This window comes from Mustela erminea, chromosome 18, assembly GCF_009829155.1.
Source record: "Mustela erminea isolate mMusErm1 chromosome 18, mMusErm1.Pri, whole genome shotgun sequence".
Classification (NCBI taxonomy): Eukaryota; Metazoa; Chordata; class Mammalia; order Carnivora; family Mustelidae; genus Mustela; species Mustela erminea.
In genome coordinates, this window is record NC_045631.1 from 43,065,726 (window position 1) to 43,081,544 (window position 15,819).

General features: G+C 51.2%; 1 protein-coding gene across 1 annotated transcript; it reads right to left on the reverse strand.

The window, feature by feature from the left end:
- Window positions 1-1,759: 1,759 nt before the first annotated feature.
- SOST (sclerostin) lies at window positions 1,760-7,262 on the reverse strand. The gene is made up of 2 exons (XM_032322824.1): window positions 6,463-7,262; window positions 1,760-3,752 (listed from the first exon to the last, which is right to left on the reverse strand). Exons 1-2 carry the CDS (start codon window positions 6,680-6,682, stop codon window positions 3,331-3,333), a joined length of 642 nt encoding a protein of 213 aa, XP_032178715.1. The 5' UTR covers window positions 6,683-7,262; the 3' UTR covers window positions 1,760-3,330.
- Window positions 7,263-15,819: the final 8,557 nt, after the last annotated feature.

Genomic DNA, 15,819 nt, shown 5'->3' on the forward strand with positions numbered 1-15,819 from the left:
GGTCTCGGGGTCCCAGAAAGCAGACCCTAGGTGTACCTGGGATTGGGCATTGCTTGGGATTCCCAGTTTCCCCCCATGCTGCCTGGCCCACTGCGAGGACTCAGTGCATGTTGAGGAATGTGGCGGATCAAGTCTCATGCCCTCACGAACGCAGCCATGCACCTTCAGCCCCAGTGCCTTTGCTCGGGCCACACCCCGCACTCAGAACCCTGTGCCACCTTCTCCACCAGCCAAACCTCTAAGCAGCACCCACCTCTGTGAAAACTTCCTGAAGTGTTTCCCCTCGTTCCTACCACAAAGTGGATTACTCCTATGCTTGATCCCTTAACACTCTGTACAATGTGGCCTGATGACTTGCCCATGTGCCCACCAGGTTGGGGCGGCTTGAGTGAGCATCTGAGCAGGAATGAAACCCACATCAGGCTGTGGACGAATGCTTAACCCCTTGATGCCCCAGTTGCCTTAGACCCAAACACAAGCCTGGCTCCAGAGCCCGTCTCCCCATCCACTGGACCACAGGGCGTCTGGGGGCTGGACCATGTATCCATTTCTTACCTGTTCTCACTCCCAGCTCTGAGACACTCCTCTCAGTGCGTGGATTCCCTGCAGGCTCTCGCTGGGGCGTCCTCGGGGTCTAGAGAAAAGACACCCACTGCCTACTATCAGAAACTTGCTGGTGATGATAAGGAATTGAGGAGGGATCATTGGGAGTTAAAGTGAAAAGTCCTTGGTGCTGGGGGGGGGTGCTTTGGGGTGGGGTTACCCCAAGAGGGGCTGGACTGGATTCAAAGCTTTGACTCATCTCTCCCTGTGGTGACTGAAGAGTAGCTCTTGTGTGTCAGGCAGTGTCCAGCGCTGTGAGACACCTTGGTGACACAAGACCGAGGGAAGGACAAGCCGCTGTCCCTGCTTGTGATCTTCCATTCTCACCAGGGAGGCATACAATTCGTGCTTGGGAAAACACTTGACGGAGCCCCCCGGGGAGCTGGAACTGAGTCGTATGTGGCTTGTGTCACTCTCAGCACTAAGCAGGGCTTGGCTAGGTGAGCCACATGATCGGTGAACCAGTATCAAATGGAAGACGTAGAATGAGAAACCGAAGTCATGGCAGGGACAAAGGGCCTGGGGCATCTGAGGAGAGCTCAGCCGGGTTTGCAACATCCCTGGAAGGTTCAGGTTCAAAGGTGGCAAGGAATATGAACCCTAAAACTAAAACGAGAAGGAGTCATTGTGGTGGCCTTCAGACGTGGGGGTAAACTAAAGCAGAGATGAGTGTAGCAGCGGTGTGTGGCCACTTGGGAGTCGGAAGGAAGTTTGGTAGAGCTGGGCGGGGGTGGGGTAGGGGACTCAAGCAGGGAAAAGCCTCTCGAGTCAGGCTGAGAAGCCGGAACTCAATCCTGGGCAAGGAGGAGCTAGGGAAAGATTGTGAGTAGGGGTGTGGCGCAATGAGAATGGTGTTTCTGGAAGACTGTGGAGGGCAGGCTGCTTGAGGGAGACCAAGCTGAAGTTATGACAATGGTTGCGGTGAAGGAATGAGGTCTAGGTTTGGAAAGGAAGGGACAGACATGACTTTTCAAAGGGAGGACATAATTGCCACAAGGGCCCCTGTGGCACGGTCAAAGGTGCCTCCAAGGTTGAAGTCTGAGTGACCAGGAGGATAAAGATGTTAACTTTGACGAAATGACTGTGTGTGGCTGACAAAATGAGACCACATCCTCTCTGAAATGGTTCATTGTCTTTATTAACAATGCCTCTGGATTCGGAGAGAACAGACTGGTATTTCATAAAGCAATATTAACATGGTCATTTCTCTACAAGAAAAACTTTTGCATAAATAACTTAAGTGCGAAAATAAATACGTAACTTAACTCTTTTTAAGAACCACGACTCTCATTCTTGTGGACAAATCCCACATGAAAGGATTGCAAAAAGCGACCAGCCCGGCAGGCTCTCACATGGTCTGTGCTTCTGTTTAAAAAAAAAAAAAAAAAAATTTTTTTAAACAATGAAAAACTACACAGAAAGTAAGAGGTGTCTGGAAATGACTTTCCGAAAGATTTTTGGATGACAGCAAACGGGCTTTGCGGGTTTTTTCAGCATATGTACAGCACTTGTAATTTTTCCCCAAGTAATATTATTTTAATGTAAGATGCGCCACCACCGGTAACAGTAGTAAGAAGCTACTTGCTAGACAGAATCACGTCTGTGAGTGCTAGGCGGGAGGAGACACCTCCAAAGGGATCTGCTGGTCTTAATGGGGGGCTGGCTGTTCCTTGGGCCTGGCAAGCCCAGGGTCCTGGGACTTCAAGCTTCTCTGCAGAAGGTGACTTTAAAACATGGCCATGGTGGGGGATGGAATAGGGGATTGATTCCTGGCCGGTCTCCCCCAGCCTTCCCCAGCCTTGGGACCTTCTCCTTCTCTACCCCAATTGCTGGTATCTTTTCTGCATCCTTTGGGGTGGAGTGCTGGAGGTAGGCAAACATCTGGGGAGCCCAGGCTGGAAAGAACGAGCTTCTTCCAGGAGCTTGTCAGCCCTAAAAAAGACTCCCCCCACCACCCTTGTTTGGGTGTCAGATCAGAGGATTACAGTTCTGAATTCTAGCCATGACCATGACCACGGCAGTAATCCAGTCCAACCCCCCTCTCTCTCCTTTGCCCATTCAAACGGCACCCAAGGCCTTGGAATCATGTGACAGTAGATTCCTCGAGATACAAATCCCAGGCCCACCTTCATTTTCCAAAGAGGAAATTGAGGACAGACTCTGGACAGAAAGGGAAGAGCGCGGTCCAAGGTCATCCGGCGAGTTAGTGGCAGAGTCCAGACTGGAAATCCTATCTACGGACCCCAGTGCTGGGTTCTTGGCACAACAAGGCACTAAAGGCTTTAGGAGGGGGCAGAGGAGTGGAGGAGGAATCTTAGCGAACTTTCTTAACCAGTCCCCGGACTCTCATTCCCCACCGCTCCCATAGAAACCCTGGGCGGCGAAATGCTTGCTCTTCTGCCGTCCTCTGAAGTGGAACCAGCAAAGGTGGGCGGCCCCGGTGGGCGGGGCTGTGTGGCTCAGTGTGTGTGACTCTCAACGCCGTCCCTGCCCTGCGGGACCCCCCTGGGACGCTGGGGAGTGGGGGTGGGGAGGCTCTGCTGGCCCCCCTCCCCGAGATCCGCAGGGCCGGACTCCCTCCTGCCGGAGCCCGGAAGGTCTCCGCCCCCTGCCCCGGGCTGCAGACATTTACAAGGAGATGCAAACAGTCAGACCGCGCGCAGAGGGCAGAAACTCCCGCGCCCGGCTTAGGGCGCGGGTCGGGGAGCGCGGCGCGGCGGGCGGCCTCTAATAGGCGTTCTCCAGCTCAGCCTGGTTGGCTTTGGCGCCCCGGGCGCGGGGCCGCGGCTTTCGGCCCTTCTGCGGCCGCGCGGCCTCGGGCCCGAAGTCCTTGAGCTCGGACTGGTTGTGGAAGCGGGTGAGGCGCTTGCACTTGCAGGAGGCCACCAGGCGCACTTTGCGCGCGCGCGGCGCCGCATCCCCCGGGCACAGCAGCTGCACCCGTTGCGCGCGGTAGCGGTCGGGGATGCAGCGGAAGTCGGGCCCGCTCGGGCGCCACCACTTGCCGCGGCCGATGGCGTTGGGCAGCAGGCGCGCGGGGCCGCACTGGCCCGAGCACACCAGCTCGGTGACCGGCTTGGCGCTGCGGCAGGGTCCGTCCGTCACGAAGCGGGTGAAATGCAGCTCGCGGCAGCTGTACTCGGACGCGTCTGCGGAGAGAGGTTGCGTCAGGCCAGGCGGCCTCCTGCACGCCACCCACCCCGCCCAACCCGCCTTTTCCAAACCTGCCACTTTCCAGCTGCTTTTGCCCAGGTATTCTGGGGCTGATGCAAAGACCTCTGGCCCACCCTTTCCCCCTAAAACTTTGGAGCCAAGTGTCTGTTGGGGTTCAAATACCAGCTCCAACGCTGTGTGATCTTGGGCAAGTCATTTAACCTCTCTGCGCTTCCTATCTGTAAAATTGGTTTGTCCTGAGCAGTTAGGGAGTGAATCCATGGCGTATATAACGCAGGGTCCGCGGTGAGTATGTGGTAAGAGCTGGAAGTACTGGCTTTTATTATGTGTTCTTCTCCAAGGGGGTCTTTTTCTCCCTCTATAAGTCACATCGTGTCGGCGAGTGCCTGGTCTAGGCAGAGCAGGTGCTAGCCACACCCTCTGCATGATGGCCTTGGCTTCTCCTAAATTCTTTTTCCAGCCACTTGGGAGGGTTGGTGAGGGGATGGAGAAAGGAGTAGGGGTTAATTGAAGGGAATAAATCAGGGCAGCTGCGGAGGAGGCGAGAGATAGAAGAGGAGGTGGGGAGGAGTCATTAGACTTGAAAAGAGCCAAAGGCTGCTTGTCCAGCCCCCTCATCATCACAGAGGACCGGGAAGCCTAGAGAGGGAAAGGCCCTTGCCCGAAAGGCAGAGTTGGGTGTCCTCACTGTGCTTTCTTGGGGCCCCAGCCCCTCTGGGTTCCTATAAGGGTGGAAGCTGTGTGTCTGAGCACCCACGTGGGAGGTTGGGGTGGGGGCGGGGCACAGGGCTGCCTCTCACTGCAGTTACTTCTCTATCAGAGGGGATGGAGCCCTGTCTGAAAACCTATAGGTTCAGCTGCTGCAAACACTTATTAAGCACCTGCTGTGTACTAGGCATGCTGCTGGGCACATCTCTTTTTTTTGGTGCCATTTTAATGGATCTCCGATGGTGGCCCAGCCTTGCTCCTGGGTTGGGGTGGGGACGGGGGATGGGGAAGATTGTGCTCTAAGGTCTGGCTTGGTCCCCCGAAGTCACCTTAATCAACTCTCCTACTGTGGGCTTAGACAGATGGGAGCTTTTTAAACAGCTGGTCCTCATATGAACATCTGTCTGTCACCCAAGGGGATGAAAAACAGTCCTGGGACCAAAAGCAGAGAGAAGGCCAAGAAGCCAGGCCTCCACTCCCCAGGCTCCGGAGAACCAGCGGAGCAGGGGAGAGGTGGGTCTGTCTTCCTCCAGTGGCTGACCTTCTGGTTTCTGGGCTGGCTTTCCACCCTCACCCTTGCTCCCAGGCTGCAGGGGGAGTGTGTGGGGGTGGCCTGTTTGCCAAGGGAAGGAGGCTTTGGGGCTTTCCAAGAATAGTACCCTACATCAGGCACTTCTATAGAAGGTGACTTTGTTTTGAGCTTACAGTTTCCTTGGGGGCCTGTGGCTTCTCCTGGGAGCCCAGGGAGGTGGGTATTTTGTATTTGGACCCCATAGAGCCCAGGAAGCAGTCCCTTAAGCTTAATCAACCTTGCCTGGGGCGGGGGGAGTGGCGGGGTGATATGCTCCTGCCCTCCCTTTTGAAGACTTGAGGCCTTCAAGTCTTCAGGCCCCTGGTGGGGCTGTCCCCTTGGCAGAGCCCCACATTCCCAGCTGGCTGTGGGGCAGGGAGAGATGAGATGAGGGGGCCTGGGCAGTGGACTCCTCTCCCACCCAGACAATGACTGGAGGGCAGTGAGGCCCTCCCCAAGAAGTGTCATTCCGGCCCCACCCCCAGCGGTTCCAGCCAGCTGTGCACACAGCCCCCTAGGCTTTGCATGCAGACCTGACCAGAAGCCCAGATGTGCCCTCCACGAGAGCCCTTGCCTTGTCACAAGGGTCAGGCCCCCTCCCTAGTAACGAGGCAAGGCTTGGACCTGGGGACAGATGGGGTTACCTGCATCCACTGCCCTCACAGAGGATGCTACTTCCCCTCCAGGGCCTGGACAAGCAGCTTCCCATTCCTTCAAGGGCCAGCTCACTGGGAAGACTCGGGGTGGCGGGAATGTCCTCTTCCCATTGCTTTGTGGGGACTTGCTCTGGCTTTCTGTCCCCAGCACTCCCCCCACCCAACCCCACCCCACGTCTCCACCAGGGCTATCTTGGCATGGGATCAGACTGGGGTCAAATCTCAGCTCTTCTACTCCCTACCAAGTTACTTCACATCTGGAGCTTTTGTTTCTTCACTTTCCAATTGGGGGCTCACCTCCGGGGGCTCCCCTGCGGTGGATCCCCAGGGTAGGGTTTAAGTACAACCTGGGTAGAGCGTCTGCCTCCCGCAGGTGCTCACGGATGGGAGGGCTCCCTTGCCTGGTTCCCCGTCCAGGGATGCCAGCGGCCAGACCCGTCTCCTGTCTTCTCAGGAGGGGATTCTTGGAAACTGTCTGCCTTCAGAGGCTCTGAGTCCCAGAGTTATATTCTCACCACCTCAGCATCCTTCCTGCCCCAGGCTCCTGTGGCCAGCCGCCCCCACCCCAGCCTCAAGCCTCCTGAGCTGGAACACCAAGGCTATGCTGGCTTGCCACCCTCCCCCTGCCTCCAGGCAAGGCTGTCCCTCCATTAGTGCTGACAACGGGGCAGAAGGTCTACCCCAGGCTTCAGAACCTTCCAGAGAGCCACCCCTCGTGGGAAAAATGCTCTCCTCTACCCCCATGCATACCTTTGGTCTCAAAGGGATGGTGAGGGGGCCTCCCTCCGTTCTCCGCCCGGTTCATGGTCTTGTTGTTCTCCAGCTCTGGTGGGGGCTCGGGGAACTCGCCAAGCTCAGGGATGATCTCTGTGGCATCGTTCTTGAAGGCCCGCCAGCCTTGGCCCTCCACTACCCGGAAGGCCGCATGCACCAGCAGGCAGACGAGATACACAGCGAGAGAGAGCTGCATGGTGCCAGCCGGAGGAAGGCAGCCTGCCTTGCAGTAGCACAGGCTCCGGTCCCTAGCCTGGGACACGTTTGCCTTTTTAAAGCCCCCTCTGCCTGATGCCAACCAATGAGGACAGGCTGGGGCAGGGCTGGTCCCACGTTTCTCTCAGCCCAGGGGGAGGGAACAGGGTGTGCTCACTGCAACCCCTCCCCAAAGACTTCCCAGGCACAGCAAACTCCCACATTGCTCTGGTGCTCCCAGGTGACCTAGAGAGAGGGGTGTGTAAGGCGAGCCTGCCCTCCAGCACCTCCCACGTGCTGGCAGCTGCGGTTTTCAGATATCACAATGAGCTCCAGCTCGTAATCTTTACCTCCTTGGGCCTCTTGGGCTTTCTCAAAAACAAACTGTGGACCAGCATCACAAAGAAAACGATGGCTCTGAGCCCTCAAAGGGCTGAGCCCCACCAAGTCCCTTTCTCAGGCCAAGTTCATTTGTTACCCCAACAACAAATGGCCCAAGGTCTCTATCTTTGGTCCCCACAGACCGAGGCAGAGGCAGAAGAAAGCTTTTTAAGATATCTCACTGGTCCCAATTCCATGAGGCTCAGCATTGATTATCCTGACCAAGAAAGCCCCTTGTTGGCAACCCTCTGGAAGGCAAGAGAGAAAACTGGAAAGCCACGAGGAGGGGAGGGCATCTGCTTGCGCGAGGAGGAGGGATTCTGGTTACAAGTCCAGGATGAGCAAATCAGCGGGCACTGGTGATGGAAACCAAGAAGGAAATCTTGGGGCTTCCGTGCATGGTGACAGGGGCTTCTCGGCCAAGATGCTCACTGCTGCTTGCAGACGTATGTACCAACAGCAGTCATTTCCCTGGCCAGGCTGTGGTTAGGAATGGAGAGCACAAAATCCCTTTTCTTAGCAAAAGCCAAGGCCAGCATTTTTAATGCTGATTCTTCATCTCCTCTCCCCCCCCCCCCCCCCGTGTTCTCTAGTCCATTAAGACTAGGGTCTCTAGTCCTCAAAAAGAGCTTTGAGTCGTATATGGAAAACCTTGCTGGTGCATGCTTTGGGACGCACTCCACGAAGCCATCCCAGGTCCGGCTAGCCACAAAGAAGCCAAAAGGAACTACCACCTTGGCCCCGGAGCAGAACGAGGGGAGGGGTAGAGGTACCGGGGAGGAAGGTTCACACCTGAGGTGCAGGAAAAGAAAGGAGAGCCATCGGAAGCTTTCACTGCTGGTGAAGGAGGAGGGGCACCGGACTCCTGGACCTGAAGGAGGCAGGGAAGAGGGCTGTGGCCCAGGTCCCCTTGGTATTTCCACTGGGCAATGAATCAGCACGCCCCACCTGCAGAGCCTTGCGAAGGCCTTTGCCACCTGCCTTGACTTGTAAGCCGCTGTGTCCATCTGAAGCCGTCTGTCCCTCCTTTCCACCATCCATCACTCCACACATAAATGCAGCTGCTCTGACAGTTTTACAAGCCAGACAGAAGCCCCTGCAGGAAGGGCTCTCTCTGATACCTGCTTCCTAAGTCAGCTTCCTTCGGGGCAGACGAAAACAGCTGTGCCCATTGTTGGACGTGATCTATCTCTCCCAACAGAGCCCGTGGGTGTTGTGAGAAGCTGGCCCTCTGCGCCCCCTCCCCTTGTCTCTGACCCTCCAGCCCCCTTTTCCCTTGCTCTGGAATGTGGACCATTAACCCGATCATGGCCGGACAACTGCCTTCTTGCCTCAGATTTGGGAAAGTGCAAGTTCCGAGGCCGGATACTTTGAGCGGCCGCGATCTGGACGCTGAAGCCCCACCTGCTGGTGGGAGCTACAGACACAACCGCCTGAACGGGAGCTCGTGGGGCCCATCCCCGGAGCGCTGCTGCCACCTGCTGGAGACAGAAGGAAGAGCCAGCGGCTGGAGGATGGCGAAGGGTTTTATTTCATTTCATTGTTTTATTTGGAACTGAAGTCTTTGTTAAAAGAAAAAAGAAAAGAATCCAGTGGGTTTGAACCTATGAAGTGTGTCCATCCTTTTGAATTATTCTCTTCCAAGGTATAGCCCTGCTCTTCCCAGAACGGCTCACAGAGAACCTGCTAGGATATCATCTGCTTTTTCACTTTATGCTAATCCGGTTTTATGTTTACTCAGTTTGAGAGCTTGTCATTGTTCAGAGTTAAACCCCTGGGGTTTTAGCTGACATCTGTTGTGGGTATGTTAGGTTATTTCCAATGCTTCCCTAACCTCAGTAGGGATGCTATGAATGGATTCCTTGTACAAAGTAATTTTTTGAGTTAAATTTTGAGATCATTGTAAATTCACATGTACTTGCAAAGAATAAAACAGGAAAATTCCATGTACCCTTGGCCCAGTTACTCTCAACGGTAACATCTTGCAAAACTGTAATACAATATAACCAGGATATTGACGTTGGAACAACCCACCAATATGTATGTACACGTGTGTGTGTGTGTGTGTGTGTGTGTGTGTGTGTGCGCGCTTCAGTCTATGTCACTTTATCACATGTGTAAGTTCTAGTATCCAATCACAGCCAAGATAAAGAACAACTTTGTGACCATGAAGATCCCTCTTGTTTTCTTTTGATAATGACATCTACCTTCTTCTCATGCCCCCCTCCCTATCTTTCTCCCTTAACCCATGATACCACTAATCTGTCATTTCAGAAGTGTCATATAAATGGAATCAAACAGTATGTAACCTTGTAGGTCTGGCTTTTTTCGCTCCACACGAAGCCCTGGAGATTCATCTTGGTTATTTCATGTATCAACGATTTGTCTTTTTATTGCCAGATAATATTCCATAAAATAAGTTTTTTTTCAAAGTTAGGGTTTGGGGCAACTGGGTGGCTCAATGGGTTAAGCCGCTGCCTTCGGCTTGGGTCATGATCCCAGGGTCCTGGGATCCAGTCCCACATCGGGCTCCTTGCTCAGCGGGGAACCTGCTTCTCTCTCTGCCTCTCCCTGCCATTCTGCCTGCTTGTGCGCTCTTTCCGACAAATAAATAAATAAAATCTTTAAAAAAAAAAAAAAGTTAGGGTTATTTCCAGAAGTGAACAATGGGTTTGGGAGGGTGAACAGTTGGCCGTGGGTTGCAGGGTTGTCTCCCAGAAAGCTCAGCCAGGTCCCTGGTCCCACCAGTGACATACAGGTAGACGTGTGCCTACACATCTTGGTTTGGCTGGGACTACCAAAATCAAGCACCTCAAACTGGGTGGCTCGAACAACAGAAATGCATCGTCTCATAGTTCTGGAGGGTGGAGCTGTGAGCTCCGAGTGCTGGCAGGATAGGCTCTTTGTGTTCTCTGTGTTTCATGCCTCTGCCCTCGCTGCTGGTGGCTTTACTGGCGATCTTTGGTATTCCTTGACTTCTAGAAGCTTCCCCCGATCTCTGCCTTCATCTTCACATGGTGTTCTCCCTGTGTGCTTGTCTATGCCTTCATTCCCCCTTTTTTAAATAAGGACCTCAGTCATATTCAACTAGGGCCCACCCTAATGACCCTGTCTTGTCTAATTATATCTGTTACAACTCTACTTCCAAATAAGGTCCTGTTCTGATGTACTAGGCGTTAAGATTCAAGATATGAATTTTGGAGGGGCACAATTAGCCCATAGCAGCACGTGCCTCCACAAGGTGGCCAATGCTGGGTTTGGGCTAAAAATCTTTAAATTGCATTTAATAATTTAACAGTTGTACCTAAATTTCTAGCAAGGCTGTTTTTCTACGTGATGATTTGCTGGTTCTCATTTCTACCAAGTTGCCTGTTCATATGTCCATTTGCTAAACATTTCATGAAGTGAGACCCCCGCCCCTCCCACCAGGAGCTGTGAACTGATTTGCGCTCCCCCTCCAGGAACTCCTGTACTGGGGAAGAAGACAGTTCCAGTGAAGAAAGTGGTTAGTGCCATTGAGGAAAGGTTCAGTTGCTTTTTTTTTTTAAAGGGACAGGATGTTATGCGCCTTCAGAAGAGAGCAGTGTCTTCTGCCTGGGGTGGATCTGGGGTTCTGATGGGAAGAGATGGCGTTAGGACCACACTTTGAAGGACAGGTCAAGTTTGGAAAGGAAGTTATGCTCCTTTGAATCCTTGGGATTCTAGAATCTTTGATCTCTAAGAAGCCTCCAGGGGCATCTCTCTACTTGTTTCTCAAGCCATCTGTCTGCAGTTCATGGGAACAGAGGGCTCCCCTTATGGGCCTCATTTCTACACAGACTTTGCTCCCACAGGTCAGGGTAAAAGGGAGCATCCCGATTTGGAGGGCGATCTGTTTATAAGCAGTTGTCTGTGATAAGGGACATCCAAATCACCCTGTATTTTTTTTTTTAAGATTTTATTTATTTGAAAGAGAGAGAGAGAGCACAAGAAGGGGGAGCGGGAGAGGGAGAGAGAGAAGCAGGTTCCCCGCTGAGCAGAGAGCCTGATATGGGGCTTGATCCCAGGACCCCCTGGCATCCTGACCTGAGCACCTGATCGGAAGGCAGACGCTTAACTGACTGAGCCACCCAGGCGCCCCAATTCAGCCTGTCTTTGTTCAGAATTGAGAGCTTGTTCCACGGAGAGTGTTAGGGTCTTGCCACAGGTGGAAAGTAGAACTCTTTCACTTGTTCATTCAGCAGCTTCTGGGACAAAGTTCATTCAGCAGCTTCTGGGACAAAGTGAGGAGTCTCAGAGAGCTTTCACACACACACACACACACACACACACACACACACACACACACACACAAGCTTAGAATGGGCTAATGGTTCCCCCAGCCCTAGCAAAATAGTGCTTCCGTGTCCTTTCCGGTAACCAAGCCCTCCAAGGTGGGTCCCAGCTCATCCCCAACTGTCATTCAGGCTACCACCCTCTGCCTGGAGGGCTCGTTTCTGCAAACCCTAAATAAAAAAGTATTCATAAGACTTGTTAAAAATGGTAAAGATGGGGTGCCTGGGTGGCTCAATGGGTTAAAGCTTCTGCCTTCGGCTCAGGTCATGATCCCAGGATCCTGGGATGGGCATCGGGCTCTCTGCTCAGCAGGGAACCTGCTTCCCTTCCTCTGGCTCTTCACCTGCCTTTCTGCCTACTTGTGATCTCTGTCAAATAAATAAATAAAATCTTTTTAAAAAATGGTAAAGATTACTTTGCTCAAGGGAGGACTCTGGGGATAGGAACCTCTGCACTGGGGTCTTGCACTGGCGGAGAGAGACCAGGCTCAGCTCCAACCGCAACAGGAAAGTGGGAATCTGTAGCCCAGGAGCAGGGTAGGGTCAGTGGCCAGAAATCCCCTAAGAGGAGCAGGAAAGGTGGGATAAACCAACCAAACCTGATTCCTGCTGAAGGCAGCCCCCGGCAATCAGACTTCACCTGCGGGATGGTGGGGGTGAAGAACCCGATTTGATATTGAGGAGGATCAGATGTGGAAGTTGGGGGGATTCTGGCTAAAATGGGACAAAAAAGACACAAACATGGAAGTCCAAAAGTCGGGGCCCAGTTGAAAAAAAGAGAATGAGTAAAGTCTGGCCAAAGACAGGTTCTGTCTCCCTGTGTGTTTGGAGACTGACTACCCTCTTCCAAACCCAGCTGTACCTGCCCTCTGCTCTCCGTTCTCCTTTTCAAGTCCTCTCTCTCTTCTTTCTGTCCTCTTGCCTTTCAGGAAGGCTGCCCCAGTGCTCCATGCACCTGGAACGTTCCACTGGAAGGTCATCCTATTCATGGGCTTTCAGACTAGGTTTCTCAGAACTCCACATTTCCACATGGATGTCGTATGGTTTTAAAAATATGGGGCGCCTGGGGGTGCCTGGGTGGCTCCGTGGGTTAAAGCCTCTGCCTTCGGCTTGGGTCATGATCCCAGGGTCCTGGGATTGAGCCCCGCATCAGGCTCTCTGCTCAGCGGGGAGCCTGCTTTCCCTCTCTCTCTCTGCCTGCCTCTCTGCCTACTTGTGATCTCTGCTGTCAAATAAAGAAATAAAATCTTTAAAAATAAAAATATATTAAAATATGTACATTTCCATTATTTAAAAATATAATAAAGGAAAGAAAGGAGGGAGGAGAACAAACCACAAGAGACTCTTAATGATAGAGAACAAACTGAGGGTTCATGGAGGGAGGTGTGTGGGGGATGGGCTAAATGGGCGACGGGTCGTAAGGAGGGCACTTGCTATGATGAGCACTGAGTGCCGTATCTAAGTGATGAATCACTGAATTCTACTCCAGAAACCAATATTGCACAGTATGTTAACTAAGTAAACTTGTTTTTTAAAAGATTTTATTTATTTGAGAGAAAGAGAGAGAGAGAGAGAGAGAACACAAGTAGGGGGAGTGGGAGAAGGAGAAGCAGACTCCCCACTGAGCAAGACCTTGGAATCATGACCCAAGCCAAAGACAGTTAGATGCTTAGCCGACTGAGCCACCAGGCACCCCCTAAGTAAAAGTTAAATAAAAATATAAACACACACACATTAATTAAATGTGGTGTGTTTCCATTTTTAATGAAACGGAGACCACCATTCACTGCATTGCCTCTAGGTTAACCGATTTTAGTGTAGACTTCAAAAACAGAATCTCTGTGAATTTGAACTTCTTATAAATGGGTCATCAATTCAGAAGGCCATGGCTCAGGGACTCTTTCTAAAAATTAGGCTTGGGCAAGACACCCCTATAAAATTATATATTTTTAAAAAGTCATCTCTACAGCCCAGCGTGGGGCTCAAACTCATGACCCAGAGATCAAGAGTTGCACACTCCCACTGAGCCAGCCAGGCAGGGTCCCCCCGCTCCACCCCCATAAAATTATACAAGAAGCACAGAACAATCCTCCTTAGATTTGAGTACTGGGATATGTTTGACACGGCGCCATCATAGCAGATGACAAAAATTAAGAGGATATTAAGCAGACAAACTGCAACTGTTATTCCTAAGTGTCATTTCGACATTCTGTGCTCATTAGAGCAGCCTGGACCTCTGAAATTAGAGTATACAGAAATCACAGCACACCATACACAACGGAATGCTAGGTAGCTAGAGAAATGACGGGTACTCTAAGAAATAACTATTTGTTGGGCACCTGAATGGCTCAGTTAATTAAGAAATAACTATTTGGATTTTTTAAAAATTTATTTGACACAGAGAGAGCACAAGTAGGCAGAGAGGCAGGCCGAGAGAGAGGGGGAAGCAGGCTCTCTGCTCTCTGCTCAGCAGGGGCTCCATCCCAGGACCCTGAGATCATGACCCGAGCCGAAGGCAGAGGCCCAACCCACTGAGACACTCAAGCACCCCAAGAAATAACTATTTGTTAAGCACAAAAGCAAAGTGCAGAACGTTTTCCATGGAGATCTCTAAATGCACACGTTCACGAATGCGTACTTACATATGTGTGGAATTTTTCTTATTCTTTTTTTTTTTTCAAAGATTTTATGTATTTGCCAAAGAGAGAGACACAGAGAGAGCATGAGCAGTGGGGAGCAGCAGGCAGAGGGAGAAGCAGGCTCCCTACTGAGCAAGGATCCTGATGCGGTGCTCAATCCCAGGACCCTGAAATCATGACCTGAGCTAAAGGCAGACACTTAACCAACTGAGCCACCCAGGTACCCCAGAGAGAGTTATTTCTGTCGGGGAGAAAAGGCACCCAACTCTCTTGAGTTTTTTAACCAGAGAAAAAAAGCCAATGCTTATCACAAGGGAGATAAATGCTAACAGCAGAGTTGAAGGCATCTGGGGGCAGGGCTGTGTTTGGGGGCTGCCCATTTGTAGGACCATTCAAACCCCAAATGCTACCTAAGGGCCCACCCAAGGGCCACCCAGTCTCCTACTTTCTTAGGAACGTAAATCTACCTCCCTCATTTAGCATGGGCCTCTCTAGTCAAGACTATTCTAGTCAATTATCCCTCAAAAAAGCTGCAATTTTTTTAGAAATTAAATAAATAAAAAGATTATTCCCACCACAGGAAATTTCTGGTACTGGCAAGATGTTTAACCAACATCTACTGCATAAAACTAATCATCACAGGACTGAGAATGAGCTCGGGAGGGCTAATTTTTAGATGATACTTATTTTTGAAAGTTAGAAAAAAGCAAACATAAGAGCATCAGAGAAAATCAGCAGAGATAAGAAAGACCCAAAAAAGACCATTTCTACGTAATGTAAGACATTTATTTTGGTTACAGTTAGTGTTTTAACACTGATTTGTGATACAACAGACGTTAAACTCACTTTCCTTTAAAACCAATGTTAATACCTGCCCCTTTTCTGTCCAGGAAACTCACGCTTTCACAGTCAAATTACCCTGAAAGCTGACAGGAGATAAATCAAGCTTCCAACCACTCTCTGCTCTCTCAACGGGAGAGGGCCTCTACTTCCAATCAGGATAAAAAGTCTTAACTTGGTTAAGACCAACACTGTTGGCTCTTCAGTGGTTCTTGGTACTGGTTTTATGGCAGAAATCTCCTGTGAGGAAAGTGCATATCTTCCTATTATAAGATCAGTGCTTATTTGGATTAAAACATTAGCATCTTAACATTAACTTGTGACACAAAAGGCACCAACATTCCCTTTCAAACCATCCATCACCATGGGTGGAACACAGCGCCACCTGCTGGTCACTGTATTGTTACATACACTATAATTCTCAGGTGGTGGTAAATTCCAGGTGGGGATTCTCAGAGAACCCTATACAGTGTCAGAGCCAAAGGGACCTTAGAGGTCTTCTAGATGAGGCCCCTTGCTTTGACAGATGGTGGTTTCTGCTCTCCAGATAACTCAGAGTGGCAGAGAAACAGACCAGCCTGTGGAAAGTATACTGTTTTTAGATTTGAGAAGAAAACCATCTAGTGTTCTAATTTGACCGAGGTGGGGGTCTGCTAGTCAAAAAAAGGGATCAGATCACGGAGGAGGATAAGAGCACCCTGAGTTCCTATTCCATCACTTCCCAGGGGTAGAAAGCCGTCCAGAAAACGACCATGGGCAGCTGGGCACACGCTGGCTCTTACACCATAGAATTTTATTTTACTCAAAAATTAGGAGCTAAATCTCATGACGTAAAGATAGGGTTTCTGGGACCAAAGACTACCAAGAAATCCCCGTTATCAGCATAAAAGTAATTGCCCAAGTAAAGGCAGTAATTTTCCCAGTGGCCTTTTCTTCCTCAGGCCCCCACCAAAAGGCCTTCAAGA

Coding starts and splice junctions, on each gene's coding strand:
- SOST (XM_032322824.1), bottom strand. CDS start 6,682: ATGCAGCTCTCTCTCGCTGTGTATCTCGTCTGCCTGCTGGTGCATGCG. Junction 3,753..6,462: donor CCATCCCTTTGAGACCAAAG/GTATGCATGGGG, acceptor CTCTCTCCGCAG/ACGCGTCCGAGTACAGCTGC.